At 39.6% G+C, this 21,274-nt stretch overlaps 1 protein-coding gene across 7 annotated transcripts in view; it reads left to right on the top strand.

Moving 5' to 3' along the window:
- The window catches only part of Peak1 (pseudopodium enriched atypical kinase 1), a 249,793-nt gene that overhangs the window by 193,814 nt on the left and 34,705 nt on the right, over positions 1 to 21,274 (top strand). For all 7 annotated transcript variants that reach the window (XM_074061831.1, XM_074061830.1, XM_074061835.1 and 4 more), the window contains one exon: positions 15,624 to 15,808. In XM_074061831.1, coding sequence (XP_073917932.1) covers positions 15,624 to 15,808 — 185 coding nt within the window. The remainder of the gene's footprint in view (positions 1 to 15,623; positions 15,809 to 21,274) is intronic.

Here is a 21,274-nt window from a genome sequence, read left to right on the forward strand (position 1 = left end):
GCTAAAGCCAAAAAGGCCTGGGAGCGTGGGTCAAGTGGTAGAGTTCTAGCAAGCAGAATGTCCTGAGTTCAAATTCTAGTACTACAAAAAAAAAAGTATTGAAATTTTCTCATTTCATAATTTCCCAGAGTAGGTAGCAAAAGAAGTGTTCATTAGGTTATTTTTAACATTGTGTAAAGTTTAAAGCATGAATATGCACATGGAAAAACATACACCGTTTGCTTTTTAAATAATTACCTCATTTACTTGGATATGCCATTGGTATTTACTTGAAGCAACTTTGAGAGGAAAAACATTACAATCAAATGTCAACATTTGTGTTTCTGGCTTGATGGCAATGTGACCATTAAATTACCCTCCCACGGCTGGGAACACATTGCGGAAAGAAAGGAAAATACTGTTTTTCTATAAGTAAATGAAGACTATAAATCTAAACTGTCTGTAAGGAACAAATAATGAAAAAATACTGTTCTGAAGGCCAGACCCCCCGGTCCCTGGAAGATGAGAGGCTTTTACAGAGCCCTTCATTACAGAGTCACATTATTTCTAAGTTCATTTATTTGACTGTTCAGAAGACATAAATTGAGTATGTGCCATAAGGTGTTGGAACAAATAGGGGAAAGACACTGCTGAAGTAATGGACTTCAGTTTGACTTCAGCTACAGCTATCTAGAATATGATGACACCTATCACATAGGATTAATTTGAAGATTTCATGAGAAGATGTAAAATAGACTTGGCACAGAATCTGGCATATTGGATGTTTAAAGATGTTAGTAGTTCCTCTGTCCTCAGTGTGACAAATGCTACATGTACAGAGGCACAGAAGATGGTGACTAAATTAGCTTAAAACAGACTCTCAGAAGTGAAATTGAAACCAGATCTTAAATGACAAATAGGAAGGCTGGGTGTGATGGAGTACGCCTGTAATCCCAACACTCAGGAGGCAGGTAGATCACACATTTGAGGCCAACCTGGGCTACATAGTGAGACCCTGTCTCAAAAAAAAAGGAAGGGATGGGAGAACAATATCTGCAGAGACACAGCGTGGTAAGGAGGGCAGCAGAACAGGAATGTGGCTGGAAAGAATAGAGGATAGTCCAGTGGATCTAAAAGGCTGAACTTACAGAAGGGAGATAGAATGCTTATTATTATATGCGATCATCATTTGTCAAAAAGAACACAAATACAAAAGAGCCCAGTGGCTCCTAACTTATGATCTCCTGCGTGAGATCAAATGGTGACTGTGCAAAGGTCTTTATTTCATTATACTCTGCTGCAGCTTGACTACCCCCAGAGGCCTATGGAGCTACTGAAGATGGTAGAACCTTTAAGTGGGACCTGGTAGAAGTTGTCACTGGCATGCCCTTGAAGGAATATTAGGACTCCTCCAATCTCTCAATCTCTCAATCTCTCTCTCTCTCTCTCTCTCTCTCTCTCTCTCTCTCTCTCTCTCTCTCTCTCTCTCTTTCTCTCTCTCTCTCCTCTCCCCTCCCTCCCTTGCTTCTCGCCACTCTCACTCTCTCCTTCCTGGCCACCATGAAATGAGTAGCTTCCTCTACCACACGCTCCCACTGTAGGGTACTACCTCACTTCAGGCCCAAAGGCAACGGTGCCAAGTAACCATAGACCAAAACTTCTAAAACCGTCACACAAAATAAACCTTTCCTCTATAAGTTCATTGTCTCTGGTATTTTGTCACAGTGATGGAAATCTAACCAATAGAAATGGTAAGATATTTGTTTCCTTTTTTATTGTATTGACTATGGTACCAAAACAGTTCTGGGTAAAACTATTTGCACCACAGCACAAACCAAAGCAATAGCACCATATCGTGCTAGGATTTAAAAGAAAAAAGTTTCACTTAAGAATGTTCTTGGAGCCTTGCACTGGTGGCTCACATCTGTAATCCTAGCTACTTGGGAGGCTGAGACCGGGAGGATCACAGTTCCAGGCCAGCCCAGGGAGGATGAGATCCCATCTCAATGGAAAAAAGCTGGGCACAGCAGTGTGTGCTTGTCATCCCATTAATGACAGGATGCTTAACATAGGAGGATTGCCCTATTCAAAATAACCAGAGCAACAACAGGCCGGAAGTGTGGCTCGAGTGGGCTAGAGTGCCTGTCTATCAAGTATCAAGTCCTGAGTTCAAACCCCAGTACTACCAAAAAAAAAAAAAAATGTCTTGGCCAGGCACAGTTGTTCATGCACATCATGCCTATAATCTCAGCTACTTGGGAGGCAGAGATCAGGAGGATTGTGGTTCAAGACCAGCCTGGGCAAAATATTAGCAAGATCCCATCTCAGCAATACAAACCAGGTGTAGTGTTGCACAGCTTTTATCCCAGCTACACTGGAGGCATAGGTAAGACGATCATAGTCCATGGCTGGCACCTGACAAAAAACATGAGGACTATCTGAAAAATAACCTAAGGCAAAAAGGGCTAGAGATGTGGCTCAAGTGATACAGAGCTTGCTAGGTGCAAAGCAGTGAGTTCAAACCCCAGTACTACCACCAAAGGAAAAACAAAAAGGAATGTCCTTGATGTAAATTTATTAGTTCTCAACTCTCGATTACCTTCCTTTTAATGGGAGTACACATAGAATACTTCAGCTGCACACTAAAGGTATAAGAGTCATCCTAAGAAAAAGCCCTTGTGAAATAGTTTGAGTTAGGGATCTTACCTAGCCCCCTTCTTTCATGGACCACCTTGAACAAGCAACTGGCAGACCAGCTGTGGTTATATGAATGCATGGCAGATACAGTCTTAGGTGCTATAGGGAGGGAAAAACCAGACTATGTTAATTGTCAGTGGTAAAATTCAGACTCTCAAAGGAAATTAAGAATTTTTAAAAACTTGTGTCTGACACTATGACTTTGACAGCTTCCTAATACTTAAACATTTTTCTGATGAGATTGGTGGTAGAATTAGCAAGAGGCTTTTTTAATATCATAATGGAATGTGTCAATATTTAGAGTATCTGCATAACTCAGCAAGCCAGTAATTTCCACATGACCCCTACAAAATGTTAGGAAATTATGCATGAATAAGAGAGCCATTCAAACTGTAAGATGGGCCAATGGATTTTAGTGTAACCACCTGCAAAAAGTTCATTGGTGTGGTTTCCAGTACCACATTATAACTAGCCTTTATGAAACTTACCATTTATCAAGCTGTGGTAGAGTACCAAAAAGAATATCCAGTTATCTAAAAGGTTATTAAAGTACTCCCCTTTTCTACCTATAAGTCTGGATGAGACTAGATTTTCTGCATATTCTTTAATCAAAGAAATATATCACTGCAAATTAAATACTGGAATTTGGCTATCTTCTATTAAGCTAGATATTAGACTTGAAAAACCATTTAAGGATTTTTAATGAATTAACTATCTTAAATTTTCTCAGTTTTAATTCATAAGTGTCAATAGTGTCAATTCATAAGTGTCAATAGACATATCTCCCGCAAAGGAGCCCTTGTGGTTCTCAGATGTTAAGAGTTTTAGACTCTGATACCAAAAGCGTGAGAACTGCTAGGACATGCTGGAAAGAGCCTTGCTGACAAGCAGAAATGGTGGGCCTCTTTCTGGTAGATTTTGTGGAGGAAACAGTTTTAAGTGGGAAAGTACCATGATTTAAAAAAAAGAAAACATCTTTTTTGACAGTAGTATTGAATGGACTGGGGACTGGGTCCCAGTGAGTCAGATTCTGGTTCAGAAAGGTATTCATAGGCATCTTTTCCATCAAACTAGTTTGGATCAAGAGAAATTGACCTCATTTGTCTGGTCTGTGCCCACTCGGCACTTCCTTGCAGTCATTTTTAGAATGATACTTACCTACCATCTCTGCAACTCTTTGGTGTCCATAACATGGGGAATGGTACTGCTTTTGGGAAAAATGCAAGCTCTGGAGTCCCAGAGATTTGAATTTTGACTTTACCACTGAGTAATTGGAACTTTTGACTTAACTTCTTTTTAAAAATACACTTTGTTTGTTTGTTGTGGTTATATAGGGTGTTTTAGTGTGACATTTCCATATAAGGCAAATCCTATTGTTTACATGATTAGACCTTTTCTTACCTGTTTAACCTACTTCCTACTGTTCACCCCCTTGCTCGTGAATTTCTCATGATGCTAGCTTGCTTTCTGGTCTTCAAATACAGTCCTTCTTTAGACATTCTTATCAGCTGTTCTGCGTTTGGAATGTCTCCTTCAGTCTTTGCACAGTTGGCTTCTCATTATTCAGCATTCCATTTAAATGTCACCTCCTCAGAAAATTATGCCCTGACCTCCTAATAAAGAAACTCCCTGACAGATCATTCTCTTATTGTTTTAGATTTATTCACATTTTTATGATTTTTTAAAACTATTCCTTCTTTTGTTTCATTCTTTTCTTCTGGATTCATTTTCCTTCTTCCTTACATAAACACTTTTAGAATTGTATTCAACAAACTGTGATAGTAAACTCTTGGTCAGTGACTAACATCATATTTATTTGCATGTTAGTTTAGTCTTAAGACATAAATTCTATGTCTAGCCAGGCACCCATGGCTGTAATCCTAGCCATTCCGGAAGCAGAGATCAAGAGGATCTCGGTTCAAAGCCAGCTGGGACAAATAATTCACGAGACCCTTATCTCAAAAAAAAAAAAAAAAAAAAACCTAACAAAAAAAAAGAGATGGTGGAGTGGTTCTTGGTGGTAGAGCACCTGCCTAGCAAGTATGAGGCTCTGAATTCAAACCCCAGTAGTGCAAAATAAATAAATAAATAAATAAATAAGTTCTATGTCTAAATTATATTCCCATGTAAGAATAGCACCAAACACAAATTGCCCAGTTTAGGCACTTAGTCCCACCCTTACATTAAAATTTGTTTTCATAATTAGTGGGCAAGATCTATTGTCACTAACATGCATGTCCTTAAAATTTCAGTTTAAATTTTTTTCCAGTGAGAAGAATCTGGTGATTAAGAAAATAACTATAGCACTCCAGCCAATGTGAAGAATCTCATTTGTCCCCTGAATGGCCTTTTGATCTTTACTGGCCTTTCTAACTCCACCACCCTTGAACATCACATTCCTAATTAGCAGAGACCTCTGGGATCCCACGTATGTCAGGTTTCTTTAAGTCTCAGAACCATCTCAAGAATCTATGTCTAGCACAACAGGGATTCCGTCCACACCCCAGCCAACTTCTGATCTGGACAGGCAGATTGAATTTAGCACACCTTTGCTCCCCTAGGAATGCTATTGATCTGAATAAACCTTCCTTTAACCTTCTGGGCTTTCTTGATCTTCTCAAGAGTCCTTAGAGCTAAACTGTATTCCTCAGTAATCCAAGGGTCAATCGTGGGAGGGCTTAATCCACTCTCGGGCTCAAGGACATAGCCTGGGAGTTGGTTATCTATGATCTGTGGGCTAAATCCAACCTGACATTGTATTAGAATACAACCACACTCATCTCTTAAATGTTTTCTATGACTCTTTTTTTATACTGTAACAACAAGGTTGAATAATTGCAATGTAGACCATATGGCCCAAGAAGCCTAAAATGTTGGCTGTCTGGCACCTTACAGAAAAAGTTTGTTGACTGTAGACTGAGCTCTCATATCAGGTTTGTCTGTGGTTGTCAGGCACTATAAAGGCTTGGTCTTCACTGAAATTTCCAGAGCCTGGTTCTGTCATGATGTATGTGTGAGAAGTCCCAAACGCTTTGTAGACTATGCTAAAATGTGACATCCTCGTCTTGGAAAATTCAGTAAGAAGCTTGGCTTATTTTAATGTTTATGGCTCCAGAAATATCTTAATTTGCATTATCTCTACTTCTTAGTAACAGAACCCTATTAAAGTCATCTGCATATTTAGGACCAAACTGACCTCAGAAGATGAAATTCCTCCTTCTCATAAAGGAAAAACAACAGGAGACAGTTGCTGAAAGTAGCTCCTTTCTCTCCTGATGGCATATTCTTTTTCTCTTAAGAAACTTCTGGACCATCATTGTTTACAAAGAATTTTTAAATGATCCTGTTTTGGTGAATCACAGGATGACGCAGAATGGGATGTGTCTGTATACCACCATGGGTGTGGTCTTTAGGCATCTTTACATTTCTTACTTCAGTGGGGATGATACAGTCCAGACAAGTAAACTGGCCTGGTCAGTGTCTCAAAGTAAAGAATTAAACTCAAGACCCCCCACTTGGGTCATCTTTGTTTGCTTGTTCCCTTAATGAATCTCAAGTTAGATTGTCACACTTAGGTCATTCTTACAATGTTTTTACTCCCATATGTTCCATTATGGGACAGCTCTGACAGTGTATCCTACTGATTTTATAAGGAGTTGAGAGAAACAGGTTCCTCAGCACTCCCAGAATCACTCTGCAATTCAGACTGACTTCAGAAGCTGTTAGGCTCCCTAAGTGATTTCTGTTGCTCTGTTGGTGATGATTATTGAGTCTCAAAGTATCACTAAAGGTCTGTGCCTTTGAAAGTCAGCCTGTGCATAAGAAGGTATGTCTGTGACTAATCAGGGCCGCAGTGATGCGTACTGACCCTCTGACCTGTTGAGTGGTCTTAAGCACTCAACACTGGCATGGTAATTCACTCTCTTAAACACACTATGTAAATGTCCTAGTTAACACATTTTCCTGTAAGTGTTACTACACCCATTTTACAGATAAATAATGGGGGACAGAGAATAGGATAGCACTGATGGCAGAGCTGAAATTAAATTTGAGTTTCTAATTTCTTGGCCTGCCTTCAGACCTCTAGGGCAGGTTCAGTTTGTTTTATTTAACAAAACTGCAATAGAATATTGATTAGAGTCATTGGATGGCATTTAAAGATTTAATTCTACAACAAACAGTTAATTCTCATATAGTACTATAATAATGATTTCTTACAGCAAAGAGAAAGTTTTATCTAAAAAAAGACAGCGGAATGAGCGCTATGGCACACTGATCAGCCCCTGCACCCCCACTCCTAATTTTCATGGGGGTGACATAGCCTCAGGAATCAACCAGTTGCCTTTCTGTGTGGCTCACTGATGTTGAAGCTCCCATCTGCATGTGGGGAGGTGTCCAGTTCATCTCTCTTCATGATGGAAACAGAGTTCCTCAAACCCACTTGCCTATTCCATGCTGGAACCCATTCTAGTCCCTTCTTTCCTTGGTGGTATAGGCAGAAATCTTGCTGGGTACAGCGTGACTACAGATCTTGGGGACATTCTCTAGTGCCTTGACTTGCTGCCCAGTGCCACCTAGTTTTATTTACTCAACACCCACCTACTGAGGGGGTGAATTCCACTATGATACATTGTTAAGAACTTTTGTATATGTCACCATATACCCCTGGTACAATAATATTGAAAAAAAAAAAGCAGAAAAGAATTTAAAAAAAAAAAACCACCCACTTACTGAGTGCTTACTGTAATCCTCAGTCTCCACCTGAGTGTTCTAAAAAGGAAGAGTCTTAGGATAGTTAGACATTGTGGGTAATAGAGGATTGAAACAGTCTTTAAAGACCAGCTGAATTTGGAATAGATGGACTTGAAGCATCCTGTCTCAGACAGGTTGGAATAGGATGAAAACATGCATTGTAGCCTCATAGTGAAGGGTCTTGTAGACCAACATGTGACATCGGGGTCATCTCAAGGATCTGTGGATGATGTAGAACGGAGGAACAGCTGCTCTAAAGAGGTATTTCAGGAACAGACCTGTTCCCTCCTGGCAGAGGGAAAAGAAGATGCAGGCACTGTGGTACCTCTTGTAGCCACCTTTTTAGTCACAGGAGACTGTCCTTCATGCTCACCTCTGTTGATGAAATAACTGAGACATTACTGCATGTTGAAGACTTGACTTAAAGTCATAAATGCAATTTCTTTTTTTTTTTTTCTGGAGGAGAATGGTTTTATTATCTTCACGTAGAGAGAACATTGCACATTTAGATAAATGCAATTTCTTACATTCAGTGTGGTCTTCAGCCAGCCAGGGCTCATAACAAAAATTATGTGATACTAGACCAATCCTCAGTTCCTAACACTTTGTGACTGTATATAGTTGTGCTCTAAGAATAAACATCAGAAAGTCAGGAATGGTTCCAAAGTATTACCCTTCTCTTTTTTAAATAGTCGATTATGAGTTTCTTATCAGTGGTACTTAAATTATTTATTTCTACTTTTCTGCTTATATCACTTCTGGGGAATGATGCACCATTGCTTAAAATGTTCTTGCTCACTTTTCACATCTTCTTCCTTACATACTTACTGGCCTTCTCTTTCTGGGAGAAGGAATCAGTGAAAAATACTTTTCTCATAGTGTAGTGTTGGGGCCAGCTATATCTGCATCACCTAGAGTGTATAAAGGTTCCTGGACCATACTCCGAAGTTGTTAAATCTGTCCCCACCTCTGGAGCTGAGAACTCACATCTTTAACAAGCTCTCCAGGTAGTTCTTAGGTGCATTAGGTTTGATAACCATCAGCATAATATTTTAGATACAGACTTTGAAGTTGCTCACACCTGGGTTTGAATCTTGCTTTTGCCACTTATTAGCTCTGTCATCTTAGAAAACTACATGATCTCTTCTTCTCAGTTTCCTCCTAAATAAATTGAGACAGATAAATGTAGCTATTCAGAGAACAGACTAGACTGTAAGGCAAAACTGCAATTTGAATCTCAGCTCTGACAAGTAACTGAACCTCTCTGGGTTATAAATGCTTCATTTTTAAAACACAGATAGCCTAATAGGTTGTTGTGAATCTCCACTGAATTTAGGTAAAGGGCTTAAAAACAGGAAGGGGGTAAATCCCAGGACACTTTTGACAATGGAGACATTTTGGGTTGCCACAACTGGGAAGAAAGGGGGTAGTATTAGCATCTTGTGGGTAGAGGCAAGAAATGTTAGTATGACCCTGCTATGTGGCCAGCTGTCCACAACAGAGAATGATCTGGCCCGAATGTCTGTAGTGCTACTGTTGAGAGACCTGGCTCAGAATAGGCACTACTATTGTTACTGTGGTTATGACAACCACAGTCCTTCCCACTCTTGTCAGTAGGTGCTCCTTAAGCACAGTGCCTAACACTCAGTAAATGCAGGAATGGCGGTAGTCGATATTAGGAGCCAGATAGATGTCTATAAGCATTCTGTACTAGAGCAGTCCCTACTCTTAAAAATCCTTTTGCAGTATGAATAATTACTTTTTTTTAATTTGTTTGCTCAGGATTTTTCAAAGTAGAACACATCTGTAATCATTATTACCTCATTTTTCTATCATAGCTATATTCTTTTCAAAGCACCTTTACTTCATCTTCCTAAGCAAGCATTTATTGGGTCTCTATAATATGCTACACTTGCTGTATGGTACCAGTGAGGGGAAAGACGTGGATTTTAGAGTTAGATTGTTCACACCCCTACGTTACCACCTAAATACCCATTTGATCTTGGGCTACTTCATTAACTTCTTTTAATCTCATTTTCTCACCTGCAAAATGAGAATAATTATATCTACCTCTTAAAGTGTTCTGGTGACTTAAATGGAAACTGTGCAGCCTGTGCAGTGTTGTGGGAATGTGTTCTGAGTACTTTTGGTATCACCCCGTCTCACATGCGTTCCCTCAGTGAGCCCGCCATTTTTGGAGACTTAAGTGTCCTCCTTTCCCCACTTTGACTCAAAGGGAAGAGGGAGATAGGAGAATGGAAAAAGGTGTGCCGACTTGCTTCACCAGTGCTGCTGGACATGTGGAAATAGACCAGGACCCCATACCTTCCCTGGGTTAGGTCCCGTGATAAGGGCTGTGGATATCTCTTAAGCTATTTCTTTTTCTGGAAATATACATCAGCACCTTACCCCATTCTTCAGAAGTGAGCCAAGGCTGAAATGGGGATGCTGAGAGCTATAAGAATGGCAACCTTATTTTATTGGTCTTTTCCAAAATTCATTTGTCTTTTCTATTAATTTGCCCAGGTGCCATTCCAACTTTATGTTTCATATGATTTTAAAACTGTAATTTTTCTTAGTGTTATGAAGATGACAGTGATTTAGTGTGGCCTATGTTTTTTACCTACTTTTCTGTCATGCAATCTGGTGCCTTGGAAACACTTTTTTTTTTTTTTTTCTGATACTGGGATTTGAGCTTAGAGCCTTACATGCTCTACCTCTTGAACCATTACACCAGCCCGTGTGTGTGTGTGTGTGTGTGTGTGTGTGTGTTAGGTATTTTTGAGATAGAGTCTTGCATTTTGCCCGGGCTGGCCTCAAACTGCAGTCCTCCTGATCTCTGCCTCCTGAGTAGCTAGGATTACAGGTGTGAACCTGCAGCACCCGGCCTTGAAGACACTTTCAATTTGCTATTCACATCTGTTTTTAAAAGAAAGGAAAAGAGGACCAGCAGAGAGGCTCAAGCAGTAACAACATCTGCCTAGCAAACATGAGGCCCTGAGTTTAAAGCCCCAGTACAGGAAGGAAGGAGGGAGGGAGGGAAGGGAAGGAAAGGGGAAGGAGGGAGGAAAGGAAGGAAGGAAGCAAAAGAAAAAGTGGATCTCTGTGCAATGTCAGAAAATTAGAGCCTATTCAAGACCTTGCAGCCTGGCTGCCAGTCTTCCCCATGGCAAGACTGAGCCACTTCACTCACATTGTAAGAGCAACCTTTGTTTGGCCAGACTGTGCTAGACATACTAGCAGGAGCTCATCAGATGTCAGTTAAAGATTAATCTCAGTTCAGGATAAGAAATTTGACGTTTTCAGTTACAGATATGGTGACTTAGTGGGAAACTGGAGATAGCAATCAGTGGAGCCAACAGTTTTCTACCCAAGAATGCCAGTCATTGGAAATGTAGCAAAATCAAGTTGAACGCCCAGAGACCAAGAAAGGATTAAGAAATGTCACATTGCCAGCAGGTCCTAGAGGTAGAGAGTAAAAAGAAATGGAGGCCGGTATTTAGCCTCCAGGGAGATTACAGAGGTGTGAGATTTGATAACTCAGCTCTCCTCCTGTGTGTTGACTCAGGTCCTGTTTCTGCAAAGGCCCATCAACCCCTGCAACCAAAACCATGAAATTTTGTTGTTCATGTACCATATGTCCTGTTTTTAGGGGTAAGAGGAGGTTTTTAAAATCATACATTTGTTTATTGGTGGTTTTGAGCACCTGGAGGCAGATGGAGGCATGAATAGAGCTGGCAACTGGTAATTTACAATACCATTTGGCCCAAGAGGCAGATGGTCCTTATAGAAGTCTTGATTTCCTTCACCATCCCTTCTGAAGCAGAAGGTGGCTGAATTTAAAAATAAAGTTGAACTGAAATTGTGGACATATGTGGATACATAAAGGCCTTTAATCTTTTCTAATGCAGAATTTGATTTGCCTTTTTAAAAAGTACATTCAAATAGTTAATAGGATTTTTACGAAAACTTGTCTTGAGCAAATTTGCCAGGAAAAAAAAAAAGGATTATTTCATTTGATGGTGTAATGATTAATCCTACCACCTAAGTAAAGCAAGCGAGCTTCCCACAGGAGATTGCTTCTGTAGCTTTGAATTATGTATGAATATTGCAGACTGATGAGATATAAGCTTCCAGGGGACTCATTTATATAACAGACAAATCTGTAATAATGGCACTGTTTCCCTTGAATACCTTATATTCATTCACATGTTCAGAAGAGTTGTCTTTGTGGAGATTTTGATGTGGTTTTTAAGTATCAGGTCAGACATACCAGACATACCAAATTGCAATCAAAAATTGGCCATTAATGAAAAGTTGGTTAAAGAGTTAAAGTAGTCACCCCTTAATATGTGCTGGGGATTGGTTCTAAGGCCCTCTTGGATACCAAAATCCTCAGATGTTCAAATCCTTTTTGTAAAATAGCATAGTATTTACATACACCCTGTGCCCATCCTCTTGTAGAGTCTTAAGTCATCTCTGAATTATTTATAATAACCTAATACAATGTGAATGCTATGTAAATAACATTATACTATTTTGTTTAGGTAATAATGATAAGAAAAAGCCTGTGTAAAGCATCATTTTATTATTTGGGAGAGTTTTCTGATTTCATGTTCAATATAGACCCAGTTTTTTTCTGAATATTTCAGTCTGCAGTTGGTTGAATCTGAGGATGCAGAACCCCAGGGTACATAGGGCTTTACTGTACAGATATGCGTTGTCTTCCATTTGAAACAGAATGACTGCTGAGGGTACAGTACAAAGGGTAAGCTAAGTCAGATTCCACCCAGCTTGAAGACTAAGAACCTGGCTATCAGCACTGCTGTTACTACAGACTGTACCTAACATTGCAGTACGAGGTATCATTTCAACATGAACTTAAATAGCGTAAAAATAAAAGCCATAACTGCTTTCTCTTCATAGGCCATTTATCACTTAAACACAGTTCTGCTTTATAGTAATGAATATCAAATTGTACTTACCATGAAAAAGTCTAGTTATCTTGGTCATTATTTTACTGTTTCAAGACATGTGCTAACATATACTATATAAGAAAGTCTCACAGATTTCTTGTAATTTTCATTTTATAGAATTTTTTTACCATCTGTCTCATGGATAGGACGGGGTAACTTTTCATTTTCTCTGTTATCTTCTTCCTCATGGTATCAACTCTGTTCAGAAGATCAAAGCAATAGGTAAACAAAACCCAGGTTCTGAGTCTCATTTTAGTTTTTTCTCCATTGCATTAAATATTTCCCAATGAAGTGTTGATGGTGAAGTACTTCATTGGGAGATAAAGCCTGTATAAAACATCATTTTAGTATTTGGGAGAGTTTTCTGATTTTATGTCTAAATATGAAATAGAATCAATGGTCAAAAGTTAAATTCCCTTGTAAAATTCATATACCTAGGGATAAATTAATAGTAAGATTTTATTTTCTTCCTGGGTGATCTGTCTGCTTATTTGTTTACACACAGAACTGAGCCAACCTTCTCTGATGCTATTCTCAATACTTTGTTATTTGTTTCTCTTAGTAAGTTACCATACCTAAGCTTGAACTCTCAGAACTTCTCCCTTTTACTATTTTAATCATACAAAGAGATGTTCTTCCATCAAACATTAAGACGTGACATATCATTGATACATTTTTAAAAAGTTCTTGCTGCTTTCAGATACTGCTGTCACTGAAAATGCACATTAAATGTTTTAGCACCCACTTTCAAATCTGTGTGATTTTACTTTCACTGGGTCTTTTTGCAGAGTTCTTTGTAGTTGACAATTATTTTAATTGGTGGCCTAATGTACCAGTGCATTCATTTAAAATATGCATATGAAAGCTTTTCTTTATCTGGAATGTCGGCTGTGCTACCCTGGTCCTCAAAGAGTTAATCAAAGTAGCTTTCACTTTGCTTAGCTTTACCCCAAAGGTAATTTGGCACATTTCCCAGGCCAAACCCCTAAGGTAAAGGTCGAGGTGTGGTAGGTGTTATTAAGGTACAGAACTCAGCTCTTCACATAGCCTGCCCAGCTGTAGTTCTCCAGATCTCAGTGCATGCCGTGGTTCATCCAAATTTCAGAACATGATTAACAGACTCAAAGAGACCCTGTGAAAACTTCCTCCAATGGGGAATTGTGTCAGTGAGTACAGTGGGTGAGTCTTTGATGTTTCTTGCTTGTTAGCATCCACGTTTTGTTTGGCTGAACCCTTCAGAGCGCAGAGCAGTGTTCCACGTATGGGGAGTAGGCCCAGGAAACTAACTCCTGATAGGTTCGAGCAAGCTGCTCTTTCTGTGGCTGCATAGTAGTTGAGCTTGCGTGTACACAGCCCATTGCTGGAGGAAGACAGACAAGTGAGGTGGAGTTGTAGCTTCTGAAATCCCACCAACCCTTTCTGACAAATGGGAAGGAGAGCTTTCTTTTAACCAGGAGGTAGGGAAGAGGGCAAGAGTAAGGATGCCAAGATTAAGAGCTCCCAGAAACTTCTCAGGCAACCCCTAAAGCTCACGCTAGAATTAGAAGAGAATATTTGGAGCTTTAATGTTTTTCCTCTCAAAGGAAGACTAGTGTTTTAAATCACTTTAAATTTGTCTTTTTGAAATTAGGAGGAGTTTATAGTAACTTGTGTCCAACAAGAAAATTTTCCCTCTCCTGAAGCATGTTGTTAACCATCAGTGATACCCAGTCTTGACCCTGAGCAGCGCCTCAGAGTGTGCTGGAAATGTCTGTCTGCTTTGTCTTTGTGAATGCATGAGGGTAGAGCCCCCACTACCTTGATTTTTATAATGTTCCTTGTTATGAGAGCCCAGCTTTGTGCAGAGCCCCTCTTTTGTCTTGATGGCCCAAGGCAGCCCACTGTGTGAGGCCTCCATTATAAGACAATTCTGATGACTATTGGTGGGGTGATCCCTCCCCTCCACTCCCAAGAGCTGGGTCCCATAATGGCACTTCCAGTTTACTGCACAGTGCTGGTATAGAGGCCTGTGGCTCTGCCCTCTTTGAAAGAATATTTTTGGAGCTGTATATCCAGCAGACTTCAAGACTGGATATATACATAGCCATATGTACAGTTCTCATAATGAAAGAGATAAGTACCTTTTGATAAGAAAGTACTCCTCCTTCAGATCTATTCCTTTAAATCTCCAGGTGGTAAGTGCTCTGATGGTACAGTCTTGTAAATGTCACAGTGACTCACTACAGCTGAAAATGCAGAAATAATATGTAATAGTGCATGTCTCCTTTCCTTGCTTCTCTTTGCTCGTAAAGAAATCAGAAGAGTTGGTGAGTGTGTGATTCTCCAGGAGTACTTTTCAGGGACCCAGAAACCTCTTTTGAAATTATTTCATTGACCAGCCCATTGAGATTTGCTAACTGGGCCAGATTTCTATTCCAGCATTTAGTGGCCATTTAATCCCTTTCTATTTCATACCCACAGAGTTGGCACAGTTTAGCCAGGTTAGGGAGTGGGGAGAATTGGAAGAGTTGGCATGAGCAAGCATTAGTTAAACAAGCTTGATTATACACTGGCTTATGGCAACCAAGATTCTTCAGAGTCATTTTAATCGATAGGATTCACTACAATGCAGAACTTGCTTTTCCATTTACTTCCCCTGATGCTTGCATACAGGCAAAGGTTGTTTCTTCTATCCTCCTGGATAAAAGGCCTGCCTAACCTTGGTTTACCTGCCAAAACAGTTATGTAGCTTCCTTGTGTAGATAGTCCAATTTCAACTTTGTTCTGGTCCTTTCCTAGATACTTTAGTATATAGTAAATATTAAATAAAGTAAATATTATACAGCAAAGTAGGCTATTTACCAGAGTATTAAAGAACTATCATAGTATAACAAATACGATAAATATCCTAAGTGCTTTACTAAATATTTGCTAATGTTTGTCTTTAAATAATTAAGCATTCAACATCCTCTACCTCACCTTTGCCACTTCTTCTCTAAAAAAAAAAATTGTTCCACTCTTTTCCTTGCCTGTTATTCTCAAGCTCACTCTGAGCCTACATACCTCCTCTCCCCACCCAGATTCTCAAAATATAAAAACCAAGGTGGAGCCCTCCTAGTGTTCAGACAAACTGTTCTAGAACCAGTTGTTTACACTTATGGAAGCTGTATACCTTCCATAAATTTAATTTTTAACACAACTATTGAATACCAGTTTCACAGGTGGTCTGATTTGTTTCAGTCACATGACTCACGATGTGCCAGAGGAATTTTCTCATCGGGATCCAAGAACTGTTGTAGTAAAGCAAGATGGTACTTCAGTCACACCAGCATTGCCCACACCCGACCTGGAAAAGGAAGAGGAAAAAGATGATACTGCAGGTCCTGTAGACCTGAACCCCTGCAGTGCTACATACAGCAACTTAGGTAAGTACAGATGTTGACATGTAAAAAGTATTTAAACTTTGTCTTTTTATGCACTAGCCAAATGTTCTGTTTTCCAGGAGAGATGGATTTTATTGCTCATGGAGCAAAAGTTGGACCATTGGAGTTATAAATTTTAACTTACATCAGAAAAAAATATCCTAGGGTTTACCAGGCTTATATTAAACACCTGCTACCATGAGTCCTGTGCCATGTGCTAAAAGATGCTGACATGGTCCGGGCCTTGAGGGACTCACCTGGAGAAAAAGAAGCAAACTTGTTAATGAATTCAGGATAATGTGATAAATGCAATTATAGAGATACACATGGAATATTCTTGATGTTACACAAAGGAGGATGTCAAATATCCCTCCTGAGATAATTTCTGAACTGATTTAACTGTTGACAGAGAGAAGAAAGAATATTCCAACCAGAAGCAATAAAGGAACAAAACTGTGAAGATGCAAAATAGCTCGATGCTTGTGGGTGCCACAGCCATTCGGTACCGTTGAAACGTGGAGAGTGCCATAATATGGGCTTCAGGCTAAAGCCTGATACCTCTTACTACTTGTGAACCATCAGAAGGTTTCTAGAAAGGAAATAACATGACTAGGTTATTGTTTTAAAGTCTGCATTAGCTGGGCAGTGATGGCTCACACCTGTAATCCTAGCTACCCAAGAGGTAGCAATCAGCAGGATCAAGGTTCAAGGCCAGCCCAGGGGGATAGTTCACAAGACCCTATCTTGAAAATACCCAACACAAAACAGGGCTAGCAGAGTTGCTCAAGTGGTGGAGTGTGAGGGCCTGACTTGAGTACAGCCAAAAAAATAAAATAAAACATGCTCCACAGACCACTCTTTGAGGCTATCATTTGGTAGCAGTAAATCTGATAGTGAGATGCTATTGCAGGACCACATGAAGAGATGAGAAAAAGGAGGCCTCAACTAAGATAGTGTGGGAGGGATAGATCTGAGGGGTATTTAAGGGTAAAACACACAAGATTGGATAATGTGAAGAATCTGTGATAAATTCCAGATTTCTGGCTTGGATCAAGCAGACCAGAGAAAGTAAGATTCCTGTCACTAGAGGTCTAGGCAGAGGCCTGTGGACCATCTCTCAAGAGTTGCTGGGAAGGAGAGTGCCGTGGCACAAAGAAGGATGAGCTGACCTAACTCAGAGGTGCCTGCCATGCCAAGATTCTCAATCCCTGATCATCTTCATTATTCTTCCTTGAATGCCAGTGACTTCTGATCTGTCCCTTCCCTTGAGTTTCCTTCCATCTGAAAAGCAGATGATCTTGGGGCAGGATAAGGATTTCCTGCTCTTCCCCCATGGTCAGGAGAAAGGTATGTAGTGTGGACTCCATGCAGTGCACTAGCAAGAGTCTTAGGAATCCCTGACCAATCCTTAGACCCTGTTTGGAAACCACTGGTAAATGTCACTAGAGGAATCTTCTGTCTAGTTTTTCTTTGGCCTTTTTCTCTATCAGATTATTTTAAGAAAAAAATACAATCCTAGCTACTCAGGAGGCAGAGATCAGGAGGAAGCCAGCCCAGGCAAATAGTTTGTGAGATCCTATATTGAAAAACCCTACACAAAAATAGGGCTGGTGGAGTAGCTCAAAAAAAGAAAAAAATAATTCAAAGATCAGCTAGTGAACTTGGAAATAAGGAAGAGAGTCCTTACTTAAGAAGGTCAAAAGGGCACACCTGGAATCCTACCTACTCAGGAAGGGGAGAAAGGATAGTGGTTCCAAGCCAGTCTGGGCAACAAAGTTAGCAAGACTCTATCTCAAAAAAACAAGCTGGGCATGGTGACTCATTTCAGTAATCCCAGCTAATCAGAAGGCAAAGGTAGGAGGATCACAGTCAGAGACTAACCCTGGCAAAAGTATGAGACCCTATCTGCAAAACAAATGGAAGCATGGTTCATGTGGTAGCAGCCATGACACCCTGAGTTCAAACCCCAGAATCACCCTCCCAAAAAAAGGCCAGAGGGTTGAAGCAACACTATAGGAAAAATATTCTTACATCTCCTCTGACAAACTCAATCATAACAAGCTACAAGTAGTTGAAAGTACATTTTCTGAGGCAAGGATGTGATTTGGGAGGAGTGGAGAGCACATGCAGTTTATCTGAGCAGCCACCTTGATTATCACTTTCACATTCAAATGGATTGTAGAGTCAAACAGCTTAATGGACTCTTCCATTCTCTTATATTTTATGAAGCACATTACAAGGTAAAAAATTCACTGTTTATGTACTGTACGTTCTCAGGCAGCATGTTATATTCTAAATGTTCTTACTGCATCTAAATTTCTCTCATGATATCCTCAGTAAAATATATAACAATTTTTGCTAATTATGTGATAATCATATGGCATCTCTTTTTGAGAATTCCCATTAACAACCAGATGTGACAGCATAGGCCTACAATCCCAGGATGCGAGAGACTGAGACAGGAGGATTGTAAGTTTGAGATCAGCCTGTGCTTCATCATAAGACCACGTCTCAAAAGTAATTTTTCCCATTAACTAACTTGAAAATCAGCTATTTTATCTCATTGTCTTCTCAGTTCTGAAGACTGGTAGAAAAAGTAGAGCATTGCCTCTTTGAATATTCTTAGTGCATTACAGATATTGACTCACTTAATCCTTACAACAATTTTTACGTGAGGAAGATGCTGAAGAACTGTGACTTGTCGCCTTTTTTTTTTTTGTCATCTACTTTCAGACACAAAATTTAGGACTTTAAAAACATTATGACTTCTTAGAGTACAAAAATACAAAGTTTATAGATGTCTTATCAGAAAGATAGCTTTCTTCCTATTGCCTTAAGTATGTGATGTTGGTAAAATGTTGTCCAGTCTTTCTTAGGAGCTTAAGTGGCTAAGTGCTCCACTGTGTATGATTTGATACATGGTTAGTAGCTCCTTTGTCACGTAATAGATAGGATTGATTCCATCAGTTCTCCAGGCTGAGGTTTGGGGTTTGTATGTTTTAATTTTGTTTTGTTACTGGTTTCCCTAATGTAACAAGTATTTTAGGTGGCATTTGGCACTCTCCTTTTTTAATACTTTCAGCAAATCATTTCCTTGCAGTTTTAACCCACCCCTCTGAGTAACTGTTACAGTTTAAAACTGTTAACTTTGTTTAAAATGCTATGTTTGCTGTGCTTAAAAACTGAAAGAAAAGCCAAGCATGGTGGCACACATCTGAAATCCCAACACACAGGAAGCTGAAGCAGGAGGATTAAGAGGTGAAGGCCAGCCTAGTCTATATAGCAAGATCTTGTCTTTAAAAAAAAAGGAAATAAAACCTGTCAATGCAATAGCTTTAGATCTGTTTACATATTCTAGAATCATTCCATAAAGACCACTTTCTTTCTTTTTTAAAATAATGGCAAGGCAGGTGATAGATGGACAAAGGTAAAGAAGCGACAAGTTTATTTCTAGAAGCTGCATTGTGAAGCGGGCTTAGGGGAAGCAGTGTAAGGCAGCAGGAAAACCATGCGTTGGATGATCAAAGAGATTTAGGTGTTTTCATTTTATTTTACTCTTTTCACATTTATGTACACGTGTGTACATTATTTAGGCCTCCCGCCCCAGCTTCCAGAGATTTAGCTTTTATCACAGCCATGTCACTGCACACCTGCACAGCTGTGGGCTAGCTTTAACCCTGCGCTTCAGTTTCCTCATCTGAACTGAGGAATAACAACATCTGCTTTGTAGGACCGGTGAAAGAAGTCCTTGGTACATGGACGTGACATGTTTAATAACTGTGAGGTTTTATTATTTCTCCCCCAAATACACTCTTCTTTCTCCTTTAAATGTGTTGGATATGCTAGCCAGAAATGTAGAATAAACTGAAAAGAAGTTAAAATGTTTATTACATGATGTTGAATAAGCAGAAGCACAAAATGTAAATCCAGAAAAGTGTTGGCTGCATGCATAACTAACAACTGAGTCTCGAGGAGCCCAAGTAGCTCACCTAGACCAGAGGAGAGCTGACAGCAGCAGCAGTGACCTGTGACAGATGTAGTCCCTCCAGGGCTGCCCATCATCTCAAAACAGGGGCACATGACTTGGATTTGCTCTCGAGTTCCATCTTATTTACATAGTTCTGAAAACTTAAGTTTAAAAAAAAAAATTCAATGGGAATAGGTCTTGAAGACCCTTCTTCAGAATCTCCTTTAGACATACAACTTCCAAACAGTCCCCTTACGCCACTGGTTGCAGCCATTCCCACAGAAAGTGACTTAGGGAGCCATACAGTTGTCTTTGACTTTAGAGAGGTTGCATTCCAGGACTAATTTCTTGCCAGTTTTCTTGTCCTTAACATAAATAAAGTAAATTTTATTTTATTCTTACCTGGATTATTAGATTTTAGAGCTGGACTATCCAATATAAAAGCCACATCTGGCTATTTAAATATAAATTAAACTTTAGGTTTTTGTTGCCACTAACACTTCAAGTGCCCAATAACATTTGGCTAATGGCTACTGTTTGGACAGCAGAGCCTTAAGACATTTCCTTTGTCCCAGAAAGTTCTATTAGACAGCACTGCTTTAAGGAATTGGTTATTTGCAGACTTACATTGTCTTCTGTGCTGCACCAAAATCATCTTGGTCTTTAAGCTACTTGACAATTCCTTAGGAAGGTCCTTCCTTCTGGAGTGATGACTTTACTCTGGGTGGTGGTCTCTTGAGATCACTGAATGAACTGACCTGTAACTCCTAAACCACAGGGTGTTTCTGTCATCCAAAATGATTCTCCAAAGTGATAGAACGTCTCATTTTTACCAAACCTTCAACACTTTCCCATGTCTTTCTCAAAATGTCTTGAAAAAAGATCACTAATTATTTTTATATGCTATATCTGACTACTTTATCATACTGACTACTTCTGCTAAAATCAGAAGCATGTAATAAGTTCTCCTCTGTTGGAAATAAGTTGATGACTAACTCTCCTCTGTTCACTTTGTAACCAAGAACTCTACACATTGCTTTTTAAAGAGATCTGTCAAGTCTCCTTTTACTCAGCAGAATTTTGGCTTGCTCCTCCTTCTTTACCCCTCCAACCTAGCACATTATCTAAAACACACAGGAGGCGCTAAGAATGTGTTTGAATGAATGAGCTAAACATGAGTGTTGTGTTTGACTTTTGAAGATTCCTAGATGAGGGAAATCTGGCTTTGCTCAGGAAAGTTCATAAAGGAAAGTCACATTAATTCACAATTTATATGCTCCATTAATCACCTGGCCTACTTTTCTAATATGAGGCTTAGTCACAGGTTTCCTAACTAAGGAATTATGTAAATATTCGCTCCATCTGTCCCCACCCCCAAGAATCTCTCCACATTTCTCATTTTTGCTTATTTTGAGCATGTGCTAATGCTGCACCCTTCAAACACTGAAAGCAAACACCTAAAAATAATCTATCTCCAGATCTTCTTAGGCAGCATATTGATT

Source organism: Castor canadensis, chromosome 19 (assembly GCF_047511655.1).
Source record: "Castor canadensis chromosome 19, mCasCan1.hap1v2, whole genome shotgun sequence".
Taxonomy (NCBI): Eukaryota; Metazoa; Chordata; class Mammalia; order Rodentia; family Castoridae; genus Castor; species Castor canadensis.